This window comes from Macaca thibetana, chromosome 5, assembly GCF_024542745.1.
Source record: "Macaca thibetana thibetana isolate TM-01 chromosome 5, ASM2454274v1, whole genome shotgun sequence".
In the NCBI taxonomy this organism is placed as follows: domain Eukaryota; kingdom Metazoa; phylum Chordata; class Mammalia; order Primates; family Cercopithecidae; genus Macaca; species Macaca thibetana.
In genome coordinates this window covers 181,046,760-181,066,837 of record NC_065582.1, presented here as the reverse complement: position 1 = coordinate 181,066,837, position 20,078 = coordinate 181,046,760, and the positions used below count along the sequence as shown (strand labels likewise).

General features: G+C 54.6%; 1 protein-coding gene across 1 annotated transcript in view; it reads left to right on the top strand.

Moving 5' to 3' along the window:
- ABLIM2 (actin binding LIM protein family member 2) overlaps nucleotides 1-20,078 on the top strand; it is a 199,445-nt gene that overhangs the window by 63,280 nt on the left and 116,087 nt on the right. The window contains exons 4-6 of the mRNA XM_050792242.1: nucleotides 7,647-7,762; nucleotides 15,895-16,021; nucleotides 18,929-19,022. Of these exons, the coding sequence (XP_050648199.1) occupies nucleotides 7,647-7,762; nucleotides 15,895-16,021; nucleotides 18,929-19,022 (337 nt within the window). The remainder of the gene's footprint in view (nucleotides 1-7,646; nucleotides 7,763-15,894; nucleotides 16,022-18,928; nucleotides 19,023-20,078) is intronic.

Below are 20,078 nucleotides of genomic sequence, written 5' to 3'. Positions count from 1 at the left end.
TTCTAGAAAACAAAGAATAAAAACATGAAAAACAGTTGATTTTCTGTTCTGTACTCCCTGTCTCACCACACCCAGTTTGCAGGGGGCGTTTTCAATGTTGTTTCCAAAGCAGTTCCCTGTGGTTACAGCATGCGCCAGAGACAGAAATGGAACCTTTGTCAGAGGATGCTAAGGACAGGAGGTGACGATGACAAGGAGTATTTCTAGGGAGAGTCGCGCTGTGTCATCGTAGCGTGACCTGGGTCAGACCTCTCCCAGGGATTATCTGAATGTTTGATTTTTGTGTACGTAGCTTAGAGATAAGGGTTGACATCTCACAGTTGGTTTGAAAGATCGCCTCTGGTTAATCTATTATTTAAAAAAATAATAACAGACAGCCCTGGTCATGTTGGAGTCACTGGGACTGGACTTGTCCAGCCACCATCAACAACAAGGAAACTGGACACAATATATGAAACAACCATTTCCAGACTCTGGGGCTCAGAACTAAGAGAAGGGAACAAGTTAAGTGAGGTGAGGCCTGTGATTGCCCCAGCTTCCTTCCTGGAGGCGGTTTCTGGAAGGCTAGCGTGGGGTTGGGGGAGAGACCCAAGGGGACTGCGGCATTGTCCTGAGGCAGGAGACAGTGACTAGAAAGGCAGGCACAGCTGGAACTTGTTGGGCACGATGCCAGAGGGGTGGGAGCACAGCGGACTAGAGCACCGATCTGTACAGGTGCCTTGGAGTCTTTGACCAAGCACGAAGCCCTGTAGTCATAGAGAAATTTCACACAGTGGGGCAGAGCATGACCAGGTGGCGCCAGCGAAACAATTGCTGGATTTGGGAAACATCTGAGTCCTGTCCAGGGCGGAGATTCCTTGTTGAACTCCAGGGCATGCAGTGTGGACACCAAAAGGGTCATGTCTTATCCAGAAGACAAAACAGCCCCAGAGTGAAGGCTACAATGAACCTGCTCTGCCGAAGCAGAAAATGAGCCTCAGAAAGATCACGCTGGCTGGGCGCGGAGGCTCACACCTGTAATCCAGCACCTTGGGAGGCCAACATAGGAGGATTGCTTGAGATCAGGAATTGGAGACCAGCTTGGGAAACATAAAGAGACCCCACCTCTATTTTTTTGATTAATTATTTTTTTAAGAGATCATGCTGATCTGCAAATAAACTGTCCGCCAGGGCAAAGCCCAACACTTTTCACAAGAAGATTTTTAAAAATCCAGCATTCGACAACGTAAAATTTATAAGTGTTCAGTGTCCAGTCAAAACTTGCTGGTGATGGCTGGGCACAGCAGCTCATGACTATAATCCCTCCACTTTGGGAGGCTGAGGTGCGAGGATCTCTTGAGGCTGGGAGTTCAAGATCAGCCTGCGTGACATAGCAAGACCCTGTCTCTACAAAAAATTTAAAAATTAGCCTGGCATGGTGGTGCATGCCTGTAGTCCCAGCTACATGAGAGGCTAGAGTGGGAGGATGGCTTGGGCCCAGGATTTTGAGGCTGCAGTGAGCTATGATTGCACCACTGCTCTCCAGCCTGGGTAATAAGCAAGACCTTGTCTCTCAAAAAAAAAAAAAAAAAAAGAAAAATTACTAGTTGTATTAGGTTGTTGCAAAAGTAATTGTGGGTTTTGTCATTAAAATTAATCGTAACAAACAGCAACCTAATAAAAGGAAACTAGGAAATGTGACCCAAACCCAGAAGAAAAGTCAGTAACAATAGGCCCAGAAATGACAGGAATGGTAAATGAGCACATAATGACTTTAAAATAGCTACTGTAAATATGATTAAGTATTTTAAGGAAACATGAACATAAATAGGAGAGTTATGGAAGATATAAAAAGAAACCACTGGTACTTGTAGAAATGAACAATACAATGGCTGAAGTGGAAAATCTACTGAAAGGAATTAGCAGTAGATTGGGTATTTCGGAAGAAAATATCAGTAAACTTGAAGACACAGCATTAGAAAGAATTCAGACTTAAGCAGAGAGACAAAAAGACTGAAAAACATGAAAAGCCCCTCAGGGACCTGTGGTTGTAGATCTGTGTCTCTATCTAGATGGATAAGGGAGACCAAAAAGTACTTAAGGAAGGAATTGCTGAACATTTTGCAAATTTGGTGAAAACTGTAAACACATGGATCCAAGAATTTCAATGAACATCAAGCAGAATAAACACATCAGAATCTACCAAATCTATCCTAATCAAATTGCTGAAAACCAGTGCTAAAAAGAAATCTTAAAAGCAGCCCGAGGAAAAGAAATATTATTTACAGAGGAACAAAGGTATGACTCCAGACTTCTCATCAGAAACTATGTAGGCTAGAAGACAATAGAATAACATTTCTTAAATGCTGAGAGAAAAATATCTATCAAATAATTCTAGACTAAGCACAAAAGACTTCCAAAACTGAAGGCAAGACTGCTAAAGGGCATGGGATTTCTTTTGTGGGTGATGAGATTGTTCTAAAATTGATTATGGTGATAGTCGCACAACTCAGAATATGCTAAAAGCTGCTGGATTGTACATTATATTGTATGCGAATAAAATGTCAAAACTGTTACTGAGAAACGAAGGCACTATAAAGACTTTTTTAGACCCACAAAGCTAAGAGAATTTGTTGCCAGCCAACCTACACCAAAATAAACTAACAGGAAGTTTTGTGGGCTGAAGGAAATGCAAAATGAGAACCTGTAAAAGCAAGCCATCGGCTGGCAGAGAGTGCCGTGTTAGATATGAGTTCAAGGGTGAACCCTCACACCTGTGTCTGATGCAGCACTGCTCTACAAAATATGGATTATTTACAAAATATTGATTATTCACAACTCAATAATAAGACCAAAAATCTTGTTAAAAATGGGCAAAAGAGGCTGGGTGCAGTGGCTCACACCTGTAATCCCAGCACTTTGGGAGGCTGAGCCGGGTGAATCACTTGAGGTCAGGAGTTCAAGACCAGCCTGGCCAACGTGGTGAAACCTTGTCTCTACTAAAAATACAAAAATTAGCCAGGCATGATGGTGGGTGCCTGTAATCCCAGGTACTTGGAAGGCTGAGGCAGGAGAATCACTTGAACCCAGGAGGTAGAGGTTTCAGTGAGCCAAGATCACACCACTGCACTCCAGCCTGGGTGACAGAGGGAGACTCTGTCTCAAAAAAACTTTTAAAAAAATGGGCAAAAGAGTTTAACAGAGACAACTATAAACCAAAAAGAGATGGAGGCAGGGCTCAATCAATAGAGATTTATTTAGCCAAGGTTGAGGATGTGCCCAGGGTGAAATGCAAGCCACAGGAGCACTTGCGAGCTGTTCTTTTTCCAAAGGGGGTTTGGGACACTTCGGTATTTAAAGGGGAAAGAGCAAGAAGGAGAGAAAAAAAGGGGGAGGAGGAGGACCATGAGGCAGGTAGCTACAGTCTTTTTTTTTTTTTTTTTTTTTTTTTTTTTTTTTTTTTGAGACGGAGTCTCACGCTGTTGCCCAGGCTGGAGTGCAGTGGCGCGATCTCGGCTCACTGCAAGCTCCGCCTCCTGGGTTCACGCCATTCTCCTGCCTCAGCCTCCTGAGTAGCTAGGACTACAGGTGCCCGCCACCGCGCCCGGCTAATTTTTTGTATTTTTAGTAGAGACGGGGTTTCACTGTGGTCTCGATCTCCTGACCTTGTGATCCGCCCGCCTCGGCCTCCCAAAGTGCTGGGATTACAGGCTTGAGCCACCGCGCCCGGCAGCTACAGTCTTTATAGTTAGATTTCATATGCTAATCAGAGCCTCAGTAAATCTGTGTTTTACATGTGAAAAGAGGGAGTCGAAGAAACAGTTAAGACTAACCCTCTGTAAATCTACATTTTACATTTGTCATACGCCATTCTGTTTTGCATTTTACATGTGACATGGGGTTGTGAAACTACAGCTCTCTGGAAACAAAAGGAAAGCAGTTTTTGCATGACTCAGTTCCCAGCTTAACTTTCCCTTTGGCATAGTGAGTTTGGGGTCCTGAGATCCTATTGTCTTTCACACTTCACTAAAGAACATATACATATGGGCTGGGTGTGGTGGCTCATGCCTGTAATCTCAGCATATTGGGAGGCTGAGGTGGGCAGATTGCTTGAGGTCAGGAGTTCAAGACCAGCCTGGCCAACATGGTGAAACGCCATCTCTACTAAAAATATAAAAATTAGCCAGGTGTAGTGGCAGACACCTGTAATCCCAGCTACTCAAGAGGCTGAGGCAGGAGGATCACTTGAACCCAGGAGACAGAGGTTGCAGTGAGCCAAGATTGTGCCACTGCACTCCAGCCTGGGTGACTGAGCAATACTGTGTCTCAAAAAAAAAAAAAAAAATGTATATATGTGTGTGTGTGTGTATATATGTGTACACACACACACACACAAATGACCAACACCATACGTGAAACAATGTTTATCATCATTAGTCACAGGGGTATGCAAATGAAAACTGCAAAGAAATGCCATTACGCCTCCATTAGAACGACTAAAGCTAAAAAGATGGACCGTGGCAGGTGCTGGTGAGGACGTGAAGCCAGAGGAGTGTCCTTCCAGTGCCGAACATGCACTGTGGCCGTGGAAACCGGCTTGGCAGTTTCTGATAAAGTTAAATACACACTGAGCACATGATCAGAAAACCCGTCTTCTGCATTCACCCAGAGGGAAAGCTTGCATCCGCGGAGAGGCTAGTTGGCAACTGTGCTTAACAGCTTTATTTGTAACAGCCTCAAACCGGAAACAGCCCACAAGCCCCCCGCAGTTGCATGGAATGGCTATTGTGGTTTGTCCATGGGACGGACACTGCTCAGTCCTCAAAGGAACAAAGGATCGACATGGGCAGTAGCACGGGTGAATCTCAAAAACACGGCGCTGACAAAACACCAAAGACTACGTGCTCTGTGATTCCGCACATACACACACACACACACACACACACAAATCTAATCCACGGTGACAGTGTTAGTCACAGTGTCTGGGGCCCTGGTGACAATGATGATCATGGTGCCTGGGGCCAGAGGTCACAGGCAGTGTGATTGTAGACAACCACAGGGGGCTTTTTGCAGTGGAAAGAATGTTCCATATCATGACGTGGCGGTGGCAGTTACATGGGTGTGTACATTTGTCACAATGTACCTCAATAAAGTTGAGGAAATAAAATCATAGATGCCATTGAGTCAGCCCCTCTCAGGCCCAGGCAATATGCCAGAGCTTCCCGGGCAGGATGTCCTGTGGGCGAATGAATGTGTGAATACAAACCTGGAATGCGGGCGTTCTCCGTCCTACTTTATAGGTGAGAAGCGTTTCAGAGAGGCTGAGTAACTTGCTCCGGGTTACACAGCCAGATATTCGCTCCAAGCACATCCAGGGATGCGGAGGGGCTCCTACTCTGTCTCAAGATCCCCCACGACAGGGAGGGTGCAAGACACTGAGACCCAGGGGGCAGCAGACCACAGCACTCACACAGTGGCAACATGGGCATGGGAGAGCCGTGCAGGCTCCTGGGTGGCGAATGGGAGGAGAGGGCCCTGGGCCCAGCTCAGCCTGTATTTGTCCTGGATCCCCAGGAGCAGGTACTGGCCCAGTGGGAATCCAGGAACACACCTGCTGCATGGACCAAGGACACTGAATGCCAGCCCCACAGGGCGAGGCTCTGGCAGGCCTTCAGCAGGGGAAGGCACAGTGGTCTCTAGCTTCAGGGAGCTCCATCTGGCAGGCCCTGGTGGGAGGCCGGGCAGGGACGCATCAGGAGAGAGTAGACCAAGCACAGCCCCCTAGGGGAGCTTCAATCCTTCACTTATTCACCCATTCATTCAATCAACAATGCATCTATGGTCTCTTCCCTGAAGAAGACAGGTGAACCCAACAAAGATGTTTGAGCAGGGGGGCTTTTTTTTTTTTTTTTGGAGTCTCACTCTTTCGCCCAGGCTGGAGTACAGCGGTGCAAACTTGGCTCACTGCAACCTCCACCTCCCGGTTCAAGTGATTCTCCTGCCTCACCCTCCCAAGTAGCTGAGATTACAAGTGCACACCACAACACCCAGCCAATTTTTGTATGTTTAGTAGAGACGGGGTTTCACCATACTGGCCAGGCTGGTCTCAAACTCCTGACCTCAAGTGATCCTCCCACCTCAGCCTCCCAAAGTACTGGGATTACAAATGTGAGCCAGCATGCCTGGCCACGCAGGAGCCTTAAGGGGCACCCACGGTCTGACACTTCCACAGGCTTCTGCCTAAAAAGCACCTGGTTCTCTGGCCAGGCTCAGCTGGGGAAGGCAAGTGGCCCGGCGGCTACTGGGAGCTTGGTGGCAGCAGGTGTCGAGGGCAGACATGGCAGCATTCTCAGGCTGTGCTTCTGGCCCCGTCTGCAGGTGGCCCGGCCTGAGCTTGCTAGATGCAGCTACTTGAGCCATCCCTCAGTCTCCAAAGACATCCCCGGGCTGCAGGAGGATGGGCCGGCTCTCCGCGGTCCCTCACCCAGCCTTGCTCCCGGCACTTGCTGCGGAGGCAGACTTTAAGGGGGTACCAGAAAACTCAGTAGTCAAGTAAATGATATTTTAATGCAAAATTTTAAAAAATTGAAATAAATGCAAAAACTCCATTTAGAGCAGAATGGCAGAATTTTAAATAAAGACAGGATCCAATTGTCCAGCATCTTCCTGTCTACGAGGTGTGCTTTTAAAGACACTGCCCTCTTCGCGGCCCAGGTAGATAAATCGTGGAACTTTGAAGCCAGACAGGTCTTGGTTTGATTCTGGTTCTGACTCGTATCGATGTGTCCTTGGAAAAGTTACACATCCTCTCTGAACTCCAGTTTCTCGCACATAGAGAAGACATGAAGCGGCCGGGCGTGGTGGCTCATGCCTGTAATCCCAGCACTTTGGGAGGCTGAGGCGGGCGGATCACAAGGTCAGGAGATCAAGACCACGGTGAAACCCTGTCTCTACTAAAAATACAAAAAAACTAGCCGGGCGAAGTGGCGGGCGCTTGTAGTCCCAGCTACTCAAGAAGCTGAGGCAAGAGAATGGTGTGAACCCGGGAGGCGGAGCTTGCAGTGAGCCAAGATCGCGCCACTGCACTCCAGCCTGGGCGACAGAGTGAGACTCCGTCTCAAAAAAAAAAAAAAAAAAAAAAAAAAAGAAAAGAAAAGACATGAAGCAAATGCCAACTAGGTTGAATGGCGTGGGGTTATTCATGAGGCATGCCTATAGGGCGCCTATCACAGTAGCAGGCCCTGGGCACACAGGAGATGCCCAGTGGGTATAGCTGCTGCCCTTGCTGCTGAGCCGATATGAAGAAAGCATCCCATGTCGCTGGGAAGGCAGGGTGGGCTGGAGGCACCGGTGGCATGGTATGTTGCCATGTGCCAAGCACTGGGCTGGCCCTCAGCTGGTCCTCACCACCGCCTTAGGCGCTACGATTCTGCCTGTTGGTGCGGATGAGGAAACTGAGGCTCAGATGTCAATGACTACCTGAGGTCCTATTGCGGGGACGCGGCAGTGCCTGGGTGGAGAGGCCTAGCATTGCGTCCTCAGCCTGTGAACGGTCCCTTTGCGAAGCCCTGGGGAGACATTGGCCCTGGTCTCCTGCTCTGGGGCAGGGCTCCCCCAGAGAGGAGCCGGAAGGCGGGCCTGGCTGGTAACGAGCTCTCTTGTTTCAGGCTGCCCTTCCCTCCCGGGGACCGAGTGACCTTCAACGGGAAGGAATGCATGTGCCAGAAATGCTCCCTGCCCGTGTCGGTGGGCAGCAGCGCACACCTGTCCCAGGGCCTCCGAAGTAAGTGGGCACTGAGTGGGGGTGCTGAGTGGGGGGTGCTGAGTGGGGGCGTGCTGAGTGGGGGGTGCTGAGTAGGGGGTGCTGAGTGCTGAGTGGGAGGTACTGAGGGGGGCATACTGAGTGGGGGTGCTGAGTAGGGGGGCTGGGGGTGCTGAGTGGGGGGTGCTGAGTGGGGGGTGCTGAGTGGGGTGTGCTGAGTGGGGGTGCTGAGTGGGGGCGCTGAGTGGGGGCGTGCTGAGTGGGGGCATGCTGAGTGGGAGGGGGTGCTGAGTGGGGGCGTGCTGAGTGGGGCATGCTGAGTGGGGGGTGCTGAGTGGGGAGTGCTGAGTGGGGGGGCGGGCATGCTGAGTGGATGGGGGTGCTGAGTTGGGGGATGCTGAGTGGGGTGTGCTGAGTGGATGGGTGTGCTGAGTTGGGGGGTGCTGAGTGGGGGTGCTGAGTGGGGGTTCTGAGTGGGGGCGTGCTGAGAGGGGGGGTGCTGAGGGATGGGTTGCTGAGTGGGGGCGTGGGGATGCTGAGTGGGAGGTGCTGAGTAGCAGGGGGGTGCTGAGTGGGGGGTGCTGAGTGGTGGGGGCGTGCTGAGTGGGGGATGCTGAGTGGGGCGTGCTGAGTGGGGGTGCTGAGTGGGGGGGCTGAGTGGGGGTGCTGAGTGGGAGGTGCTGAGTGGGGGTGTGCTGCTGTGCTGAGTGGGGATGCTGAGTGGGGCGTGCTGAGTGGGAGGTGCTGAGTGGGGGGTGCTGAGTGGGGCGTGCTGAGTGGGAGGTGCTGGGGAGGGCTTAGCAGGGGGGGGGGGGGTGCTGAGTTGGGGGCATGGTCTCTGCAGTGCCCAGGGACAGGGCCTGACAAACAGACACCCAGAGCAACAGCAGCGGCAGTGAACCGCTGTGGATAAATGTGAGGAGGCAGCCAGGGATGGAAGTTTCTGGGGCTCTCGTGCCGCCAAGCCTTTGCACTGGCTGTTTTCTCCACCCCATGTGTCTCTCCTGCTCTCCCATCTAATGCCCACTGCTGCTTTTGCCCGGCTCTAGCACATCTCCTCCAGGAAGCCTTCCAGGTCTCCTTTGGGTCCTTTCCCTCTGGTGTTCACTCCTCTCAGCTCCCCTCTGTTAATTCCAGGCCACCTGGGACCCCTTTGGACCCCCGAGAACCCGTAGAAGAGCACTGAGCTCCGGGCTCCCGCAGTCAGGGGCCCTCGGGTTCACTGCTCCACCTCCCAGGAGTTAGGCCAGGTGTGTATGCAGTGGGGGCTCAATAAATGCTCCTTGAATTAGGAAGCAGAAGGTTGTTAGTGTGAAAAAAACAAATGCCAGCCAAAGTGTCAGGGGTTTGCAGGTGTGGGGCCAAGTATCAGCAAGAAGGGGGCAGCCAGGTGGCCTTTCCCAGCCGAGGTGGCTCTGCTGGGGCATGAGATGGCACACAGGCTCTGGGAGGGGAGCCCGGCACACCAGGACCCACCGCTGCTAGGCACCTGCTGCAGAAGCCCACTCTGAGCACCGTGGTCACTGTCGTGTCCCCAGAGGCAGGGCCACGTGTCCCCAGACGGAGGAGAGGTTTCTACTGATTTCTGGAGTCAGCATCTTGCCTGCAATTAATTTCCTCTCCTGTGTCAAATGCCTCCTTTCTCCCCCACTTTGTCTGCTGTGTTGAGAGTGTCTATAGAGGCGATTCCACTTCCAGCCTCCCAGGAGTGCGGCGTTGGCCCTGGGAGCTGGCTATACTTTGACTCTGTGAAACGAAGCGAAGCCTGCATCCCTTGGGACGAAGTTCGCAGCAGCACTGGGTGGGGAGGGTGCTGCTTCGGGACTTGCTAGGAAAGTCCTCCATTCAAAAATCTCTCTCCAGCTAGGGCCTGGATTGATTGAATTTTTTTTTTTTTAACGTAAACGTGGTTTTATTTAATGCCTTTTATCCATCTTTGAGAATTTGGCTTCACAAACAGTAGTACTGTTAAAATGAAGTTCAGATAGTAATCAAAAGCTCTATGGCAAATTTTAAAAGGGGGAGATCAGTTTTAAATAGTTTGTCCAAAGCTTCCTGGCAGCCAAATTAAAAAGGGAAACATGGGCTGGGCACGTTGGCTCACGCCTGTAATCCCAGCACTTTGGGAGGCCGAGGCGGGCGGATCACCTGAGGCCAGGGGTTCGAGACCAGCCTGGCCAAAGTGGTGAGACCCCAGCTCTACTAAAAATACAAAAATTAGCTGGGTGTGGTAGTGCCCGCCTGTAGTCCCAGCTACTCAGCAGGCCGAGGCAGGAGAATCGCTTGAACTTGAGAGGCGGAGGTTGCAGTGAGCTGGGATTGTACCACTGCCCTCCAGCCTGGGTGACAGAGTAAGACTGTCAAAAAAAAAAAAAAAAAAAAAAAAGCGGGGTCGGGGGGATGGAAATATGACCAACCACAGAATCACTGTCTGAGATTTTTTTTTTTTTGAGGTTTTCAAAAATACCCTTGGCAGAAAGACTCTGCCCTCTCCAAATGTAAATTTATTTTGAAATATCAAATTTGCATTTTCAAAGAACAAAGCTCCCAGGACCCCTAGACATCTAATAATGTAACCTGCCCCTTCCCCCAACCTGTGGTGAGAATCCTGAGCTTAGAACCATTTCTGCGCTAGAAAGAACCTAGAAAGCATTGAGCAGCAGTCCTGGCTCCTGTGTGGATGTCTACAGTCTTCCCGGTCCGGCCTGCTTTTGTTGCCCCAGCAGCTGTGCCTGGAGGAGCTCTTCTGCAGGTGCAGGTGTGCCCTGTACCTGGCAGGAGTGGGTGTGCTGGGTGCTCAGTGTCCGTCAGGGGGCGGAAGTACCGAGGGGTGGGCCAAGGCCTTTCAAGTCCAAAGCAAGTGAGCTTACCCCGCTAGGGCCAGAGGCTGCCTAAGGAGGTGGCCTTGGCTCTGAAACTGGAGACACAGGCTGAATTCCAGCAGGTGGGTCTGGAAGGGGGAGGGTGCTACAGGTGAGAAGAGAGTGCAAAGACTGAACACACCTGTGAAATGTGCTGGGGGCACCCCCCAGACCCATGTAAGTGGACGGGGCTACAGCGTGGGCACCCCCCAGACCCTTGTGAGTGGACGGGGCTGCAGTGTGGGCACCCCCCAGACCCGTGTGAGTGGACGGGGCTGCAGCGTGGGCACCCCCCAGACCCGTGTGAGTGGACAGGGCTGCAGCGTGGGCACACCCCAGACCCGTGTGAGTGGACGGGGCTGCAGCATGAGCACCCCCCAGACCCGTGTGAGTGGACGGGGCTGCAGCGTGGGGGTGGGGAACAGGAATGACACTGAGACAGCAACACCAGATGGCAGCTTCCTCCAAAGCCACGCCATGGTGTTCTTGGTACATCTGGAGGCCATGAGGAGCCACAGATGGTTGTGGAGTGGGGTAGAGTCCAGTCAGTCCGGAATGTAGGAAGCAGCACCGTCTGCCTGGCCGGCTTGCCGGGTCAGGGGACAGCAGGGCGGGGCCTCACGTGGTTGCCTGTGTGGCTGCCCTTCCCTGGGGAGGGGAGAGTGGCTGGCTCTTGAGGCAGAGCTCAAGCTTGAGGCCCGTGGCCCTGAGCTTCCCTCTGCTGCCCCAAGCAGGCCACTCAGGAACAAGAAATCCTTTAGGGTGGGCCACACAGGCGCGTTCCAGGAGGAGCAGCCAACACCCCGCAAGCCTCGGCTTCCCCACCATGCTCGTTGGGGGGTCCCCTGTGTCCCTGAAGCTCTGCTCCTTCCCGTGAGCCCCAGCTCTCCAGTGCTGACCCACTGCTGGTCACGAGCCTGCCACAGGTTGGCCCTCCCGGAGTGCGAGCGCCGCGTGCCGACCCAGAGGCAGCTCTGAGCCCAGCTACCCGGGGTGGACCCTGCACTCACCACTGGGGGCCGAGGGCGAGAGGTGTCCCCTCTCTGGGCCTTCGATGTGGGCGTGGGGCCAGCCAGGGTGTGGGCAGCAGGCTGGCAACTGGGAAAGATGGGCTTGGCCTGGGGAAAAGGGATGGCGAGCAGCTCCATCCATGCTGAGAAGACCCCACGTGTACTTCTTGGGCCTGGCTGCTATGCTCTTTAGCTCCACCCCCTCGACCTGGGGAGGCCCCACCAGAGTGAGGGATGAAGGGGCGGGAAGGCGTGTGTGCAGTTCCAAGGTCCCGGGCCCGGGGATGGGGCTTTAGGGTCCTCCACTCTTCCAGCGACAGGGTTGACCACCTGGACTGTGGCACGTGGAGTCCCTGTGTTCTCTGCTCCTGCAAGGGTAGTGCTAAGAGGGTGGGTGCCCGGACCAGAGCCCCTGCCCCCTTGCTGGCTGCCTGGGAAACAGGAGAGCCTTGGGGTGAGGCTGGGGGGTAAACCCAGGAGCTCCCGCTGCTCCCTGGCTGCCTAGGAAACAGGAGAACCCCTGGGTGTGCCTGGGAGGTAAACCCAGGATCCTCGCAGGAGCCCCCGCCCCTCTCTGGGCTCATGGCAGGCCTGTGTCCCAGTCTAGTCCTGACTGCAGTGCACTGGGGCTGAACTTGAACATGTTTTATCTTTTCCAGCGGCTTTTCCTCCTCCGGTACAGGTTCCTAAATGAAACTGCAAGCCAAGTTCATGGAGTTTAATCACTTTCAAGTTTTGGAGCTCGGTCAGAGTCCTTGTTTCCAAAACTCAATCTCAGATTTGATCTAGAATCTGAGACTCCCCCTACTCCCCTGACCCCAGTTAGACCTGGGGTGCTGCAGTGGGGGTCTGGCTCCTGCACCTGCACCCCCTGAACTCCCAGCTGAGGCTCCAAGAGGCTGCCTGGCACATCCTAGCCACCCCCCACCACAACCACCCCCACCATGACCACATCTGGTGGAAGAGGGAGCATTTTGGGGAAAATAGAAAAGCGGAAGGTTCTAGGAGGGTTATGCTGTTGCTGCTGCTGGCAGTGCCAGCCAGGATGTACGGGCACGTGGCCAGCTGACATTGGGGTGTCCTGAGGCCCCTTCTGCCCTGCTAGGGACATTCTGCCACTGACAGCTTTAGTCCACAGCCTGTGTCACACAGGACTCTGAGCTGCCATGTGCAGAGCCCACAAAGAAATATGGAGCTCCAGATGTGTTTAGAAAGTGAGGATGTGGTTTCCATGGCAACACTCCTTTTGCACCTTGCTCTTATCTCCACGTGTACTGCTGATAGGAGAATGAGGGGGCCGAGGCAGGTGTGAGGTTGGCATCCCCCCTGCAGCTTGGAGCTCAAGGTCAAGGAAGCTTCTTGGCAGGGGAGGGCGCCGGCCAATATGGTAGGAGGCAGAGTGGCGGAGATGCCCGCAAGGGCATCCCAGAGGAAGCAGGCCTCCCGCGAGGGGCCCACCTGGTGACAACAGCAGTGGCAGTGAGATCAGAGGTGGGCCCACCTCACCAGTCAACGTGTGTGCATTTATTCACGGGTCACACAAGCCCTCACTCCAGGGGCACACAGAAGTGAAGTGACTTCCCCAGGTCACAGCCGGTGGGGGGCAGAGCTGGGATCTGACCACTGCTCTCTGTTGCCTGTCTTCTGGTCACCACACAGCCCTGTGTGCTGTGCTCCCTTGACGTGCAGACAAGCCAACAGAGGCTCGGATCAGGGATCTCAGCTCCAGTACCATTCACATGTGGGGCCAGAGAGCCCTTTGGTGAGGGCAGCTGTCCTGGCAAGGTTAGCATCCTGTGTCCACTACCGACTAGATGCCTGGAACCCTCTCCAAGTTATGACAGTCAGAAGGGTCGTCAGACATTGCCAAATGTCTCTTGGGCAAAAGTGCCCCACGTTGAAAGCCACTGCCACAGACCTTTGCAAAACGTGCCTTATCACCTGCTAAGTGGGGGGAGCCAGGAGGCTAAGTCTGGGCTGTGCGTCGTCTGCCTCTGCAGAGACAAGGGAAGGAGTGTGGCGAAGCGGGTGATGTGGGGGTCGCCTCCTGGACTTGAGAAGGGTGGAGGCATCCTCTCACTTTGGTTCCCATTCATTCATTCATTCATTCATTCCCCCACGTGTCTCTCAAGCCCGCAGCCTGTGCTGGGCACCCAGGGTCCTGAGATGAGTAAGAGGCCCCCCTTCCCTTGGAGTTTGAATCTGCTCTCTGGCTGTTTTCCAAAGTAGCATGTGAATTTGCACAGCGTGGTCACTTAGGAAATCCTGAGCTTGACCAACAGCTTTGTGAGTGTTCGTTTGTTTTAATTGTTAAAAACAATGACTCAGGTCTCTGCCAAAAGAAACTAAGGAGGCCATGCACAGAAGCAGCCTCCGCTGAGCTCTTACCACGCAGCAGGCCCACGTGGGGTCTCGCCAGTGCTCACTGTTCACCCAGGACACAGAGGCTTTGGGCCAGGTCCTCTGTGTAAATTAGCACTGGATCTGGGCAGGCACCAAGTGCGGAGGTGATCGCTCCACCCCACGATGAGGAAATGGGGGCTCCCGCAGGAGGAACACGCTCTGTGTGACCCAGCGCCTAGTGGGGGCCAGGATTTGTACCCAGCGCATCAGGCCCTGGGGCCACCTTCTTTCCATCTTGGGTGGAGGTGTCCTTGGGCGCGAGGGTCCCTGCTTGGTCTGTGAAGTACTCAGGGGCTCCTGCAGGTGGCAAGGCCCTGTTTGTCAGACACCCTCTTCCTGCCTGTCCATCACGGGGTCTGGGGCCTGCCCTTGTCATGCCCCCAACACACAACCACACCCTTAAACACACGCAGACACACACTTCCACAAACACACACACACTCACACACAGACACACACTTCCACAAACACACACACACATTCACATGCAGATACACACTTCCACAGACACACAGACACACTCTCACACGCAGACACACACTTCCACAGACACACACACACTCACATGCAGACACACACTTCCACAAACACACACTCTCACACGCAGACACACACTTCACACACAACACACACACTCTCACACCCAGACACACACTGCCACAGACACACAGACACACTCTCACACGCAGACATATTCACACATGCAGACACAAACACATACATAGACACACTCATGCACCAGTCACACACACTGACACACATTCAGCTATGACAGGTGCAGGTCCCTGGAGTGAGGGCGTGTATGATCCGTGAATCAATGCACACCTGGGTGGTTGACTCAGTGGGCCCTGCTCTGTCGCAGTTGCTGCTGCTGTTGTCACCAGGTGTTCACCTTGCGAGAGGCCCTTTCCCTTGGGGATGCCGTCATAGGTGTCTCTGTCACTCTGCCTCCCACTCCCCACCCCTGACCTCATATATTCACAGGAAGACTCACGGGGAGACTCAGGTGACATACAAATGCACACAGTCCCGTAAGATGCAGCCACATACTTACAGTCACACGCTATGCACACAGATGCACACGCACTCACCCGCATCCCACGCAGGCTCATGCACCAGGCTCTCCCCAGCTCCCCAGCCTGCTCCACCTGCTCTGCCAGGGGCACCCCTGCCTGCAGCACGCCCATGATGCTGGCTGTGGAGCCCCTGGTGTGGTGGCTCATAGGGTGGAGGGACTGTGGGCCATGGGCTCAGAGCAGGGCCAGAAGCTGGAATCCCTGTGCATAAAGACCAGGCCCTAGGACATGGGGCAAGTGAGCAGGGCAGGCACGGCTGGGAGGGACAGAGAGGGCACCAGGAGGCCAGGCAGGGGCCCACGAGGCAGGTGGCCATGGGGTGGACAGTGCCAGTCACTGTGGGGATGACAGGAAGAGAGAAGGTGGGTTTGGCTGGCTGGGTGTGGCAGGAGAGCTCCCAGGGGTGACTGGGTTGGGGGCTGGTGGCTGGCTCAGCCCTCTCTAGTGCGGTCCATTTCCCTTCGGAGGGCACATAGAGTCACAGTTGGGTTCAACCTGGCACGTCTCTGTGCCGGGAGCTGACTCCACTCTCCTGCAAGACGGGGCCTCTGTTTCTTCATCTAGGCTTCCCCGGCTCACAGCCCAGGCTGCATGCAGTCAGCGCTCAATGCATGCAGGATGAAACTTCCCCAGTTGCCTTCCCCGTGCTCCAGAGACTGCTGTGTGAGAGGCTCCTCCCAGCTGCTCGTCTGCCCCGCCCCTCTGGCTGCCCCAGGGGCCTTCACGGAGTCTGGAGAGCAGGGGGCCTCCCCCACACCTCTCACAATGGTGGGGGTGTCCGTGTTCTGTTCTCTTTCTTCCAGGTTGTGGGGGCTGCGGCACAGAAATCAAGAACGGCCAGGCCCTGGTAGCCTTGGACAAGCACTGGCACTTGGGCTGTTTTAAGTGCAAGAGCTGTGGGAAGCTCCTGAACGCCGAGTACATCAGCAAGTAAGTGGGAGGAGGGCTCCAGTGAGAGCCTCCGCTCAGGCTTCCCTACTCTGCGGGGGTCCCGCACTCTGCACGTGTCCCAGGCACCACCCTCTCTGCCTCTCTCCTATTCCTCACGCAGCTACTCTTATCCTGCCGCTGGGTGAGAAACGTGGTCCAGAGCCTAGCGAATCTGTCCTGAAAGCCTTGTGTCCCCCTTCCCTGGCCAGCCCTGGCTTCTCTAACGGCGTTTGCAGCTTCCAGCTCCTTTTTTATGGATGAGAAGCAGAGCTGCCAGGGCTGCCAGGGCTGAGTTTTTGAAGTGCCTTCCCTCTCCGTCTCAGTCCCCCTCCGCCATCCCCATGGGATCAGCTGCCCTTTCTGGCGCCTGGATATGCTGCAGGAGGTGAAGCAATGTCAGCAGAGGCCAGCACGGGGATGAGGAGAGGGTCTGACCATCGCAGGTGTCAGGGCTGGGGCCCCGCAGCCACTCACTCTGTCTTCTGCAAGGCAGGGGCCCCTGGGACGGCTGCCACCGGCACCAAACATGTCCCACAAATGTGCAGTCAAGCTGGGGTGGTGGCCGGTTTGGGAACTGGGTAAGCCTTCTGGGAAGATCATGGCCTTGAATGGAGGCAGCTCAGGGCCAGGAGCTGGGGGTGGGTTTTAACCCTGGTGGGGTCGGGGACCTGAGGCAGGCAAGCCTTCTGCATGGCGCAGGTGAGGGGCGAATATGTGGACGAGCGGAAAGAGGGCAGCTCCTCTGAGCGCAGAGGGCCCCTTCCTGGGAGCTAGAAGGTCTTTTGTCTACACTGTGCTTATTCTCAATGCCCAATGGGAGCAAAATCATCACAGGAATTGAGGGAGATGAAAAACGTCCTGTGATAAAACTGCACGGAGTGAGGCGCGCACACACACACACACACACACACACACGCAGATGCATGCACATTCGAGCGCGTGTCACACGGAACCTGAATCACGTCCGTGGATGTGCCCGTGTTCACTTCCTGGCTGAGAGTATATACTAATTCTGCATCACCACTGGGGGAAACTGGGTGAAGGGTACATGGGACCTCTCTGTGTTGTTTCTTACAACTGCTGTGGAATCTGCAATGATCTCCAAGACATCATTTTAAGTAAAACCTCCAAACCGAGGTGAGCTTGCACCCAGGGTGAGGGACCTGTGGGGCGCATGAGTTTCCCCGCCTGTGTCACAGTCAGCCAGGGACCGCCCGGTGTGGTGCACGCAGCCCCGTGCAGGCGGCAGGCCCCTCCCGCAGCGTTGGCAGCTCACCCACACCCTGCATGTTACTTAGCAGCCTCCAGAGCTGTCCCAGAATTGACGAGGAGGGCGTTGGTGTTGCCATGGAGATGTTATCTTTAACCTCCCATTTGCTGCAAATACACCCATTTGTGGGTTATTACAGGAGTCCTGAGGTCAGCGGCATTTGGAAGTAAGCCTGAAGACTCATTTTGTCTCCCTCTCACGTGGAAGGAAGGGCTGCCACTCTCTCTCAGCGGCAGCTTAGCCCAGCTGTGGGCCACTTCCAGACTGCAGCCAGAGAGGGGCACCCAGGCCCGGGGCTCATGACCCCACATCCTGGGGACCTAGCAACAGTACAGAGGTTGCAGGAAAAGAACGTGAGCTGGGGTCTAATCCACGGCAGCCTGGCAAATCCTCCCTTCTGTAGCAGCTGTGTAAAAACTCAAACCAAATTTGGAACACTACAGCAACTTCAGCGATGCTGGAGGGGGGCGCGTTGGAGTGGCAGGCACCCCACTTTGTGCCAGTCACCCCCACACCTGCCGGGTGTGGCCAGGGCTGGGAGGACAGCCCTAGTTAGTAATGACAATGGCTTCAGCCACCTTGGAAAGGGCCTGCCATTCTCTTCATTCGTCCTTACTATTATTTCCCCCATTTTGCAGATGAGGAAGCTGAGGCTCAGAGAGGTTAAGGACTTGCCCAGGGTCACACAGCTGGGATGTGGCATTTGAATGCAGGCCTGTTCACTTAACCACGGCTCAGCAGCACCTCCCCGCACCGAGTGTGGCCACTGCCAACCTGCCCTCCCCGCATCTGCGCAGCCATCCCTCCTGGCATGTTGATCTCTTAATAATCATGAAAACAGGTGTGAAGATCATGATAACAGGAGCTGTGCCAGGATGACCCTGCAGATGCCTTTCTCTATAGCTCATTTATGCAGGCTCAGAGGAAGCCACTGCTGGAGGTGCAGGCCCAGGATGACGGGCATTCGACACCAATTCCCTGAGCCCTGTGCTCCTGGCACATAGTAGGCAGGTCGCATGTGTGCGTGGGGAAAGGGGACGGACACGTCTGTGCAGCCCTCCTGCTTTTTCCTGCACTACAGAAGGCCAGGCCCCTCCATGTGTGGCCAGAGTCAGCCTTTGTCACCCCCTCGTATTTGGGGACTGTGATGCAGGGCAGGATGCAGGGGGGACAGTGAAGTCTCGTCCTAACCTACGACACCCTCCCCTGGGCTTTCTGTCATACTCCAACCCCATCCCCAATGTGGGCGCCCTTACTGTCCCCCCTTTTTGGCTCACAGTTTTCTGAGGTGCCCCAGATGTTGAACTTTGAATGGAAAGAGCCAGAAAGAAGAGTCAGGTCTGCAGAAGCAGCTCTCGTTCCCCAGAAGCTGCTGCTGTCGGCCCCTCCCACCCACTGGGCAGGTGGCCTGGCCTGTGCTCCTCAGTTTCTTCGTCTGTGAAATGGGACCATTGTCGTCCTCTTTCTCGTGGGGCTGGTGTCCGTGTGACACGGTCCGTTGGAGGCGTTGTTACCTGGGCAGGAGGAGGTGGACATTCTCCCACTTTGAGGGCAGACCTTCTTGTTGGTGAGGGTTGTTAGATCTCAAGGGTCCTCGGGTGACCCTCGCCCTGTGCTGATTGCCTGTCTCACTGCAGGGACGGCCTGCCCTACTGCGAAGCTGACTACCACGCCAAGTTCGGCATCCGCTGTGACAGATGTGAGAAATACATCACGGGGCGTGTGCTGGAGGTGAGTGCTGTGGGCCGGGCCCCCGCCCTCTCTGAGCTAGGGCCTGACCGCACCCTGGGAGTTGACTGGGAGATTTGTGTGTGTTTGTGCAAGAGTCTGTCTGGCTACAGCTTCGCCTCGCTACTCCTGCCAGCTCAGCCACTGGACGTCAGCTGCCCAGGGCCTGCCCAGTGCCATCTCCTCCAGGAAGCCTGCCTTGTGATGCTCTCTTCTGTGCCACTTGACACATTCAGAGCATGTGGGAAGTGCTTTGAGATGTTTTGGCCCAACCGTTTGCTGTCTCAATTGGGACTCAGAGGTACGGAAGATGGAAGAGAGCACACAGCAGGACCTCGTCCCCACAGGAGGTGCAGCGGGGCCACCCGGCAGGCAGCGCAGATAGCAATTATATGGCGGGAGCTTCTGAGGTGCTGATAGCGTTGTGTTCCTTGGTCTGGGAGGTAGTCATGTGGCCATGTTCCCCGTGTGCAAATTACATGTTATGCCCTTTTCTACATTTTGTTCAATAAGATAAATCCCATGGAGCAGCCAGGACCAGAACCCCGCCCTCCCCATCCCTCCACCCTGCAGCCCGCCCTCCAGATTCACAGACCCCCCCACCCCTCCACCCTGAAGCCCACCCTCCAGATTCACAGACCCCCACCCCTCCACCCTCCAGCCTACCCTCTCCGGGTTCACAGAGGCCCCCACCCTGTAGCCCACCCTCTGGATTCACAGAGCCCCCTGACCCTGCAGCCCCTCCTTGGCTCAGTGCTGGGTGCTGGTCAGGCAGGTGGACCGTCTCCATCCCTGGATTGGCCCATGGTCCATGGGGGAAGCGACAGGTGACCGGGGGTTCTCGGGAATGGAGAGGGGCTGTGCCCAGCATGGGAGTCCCTCTCAAGGAGGTCGGAGGTCACAGGAGCTGGTCTCTGGGAGTTGGCTGGGGGGATAGGGCGGGGCTGGAGATGAGGATGTAGGGAGGGGCACTGAGGAAGGCTTTGGTGCAGGGAATGCCGGGCCGCATTGGAGTTTTAGAGCGCTCCCACTGGCTGCCGCAGAGGTCAATCTGGAGAG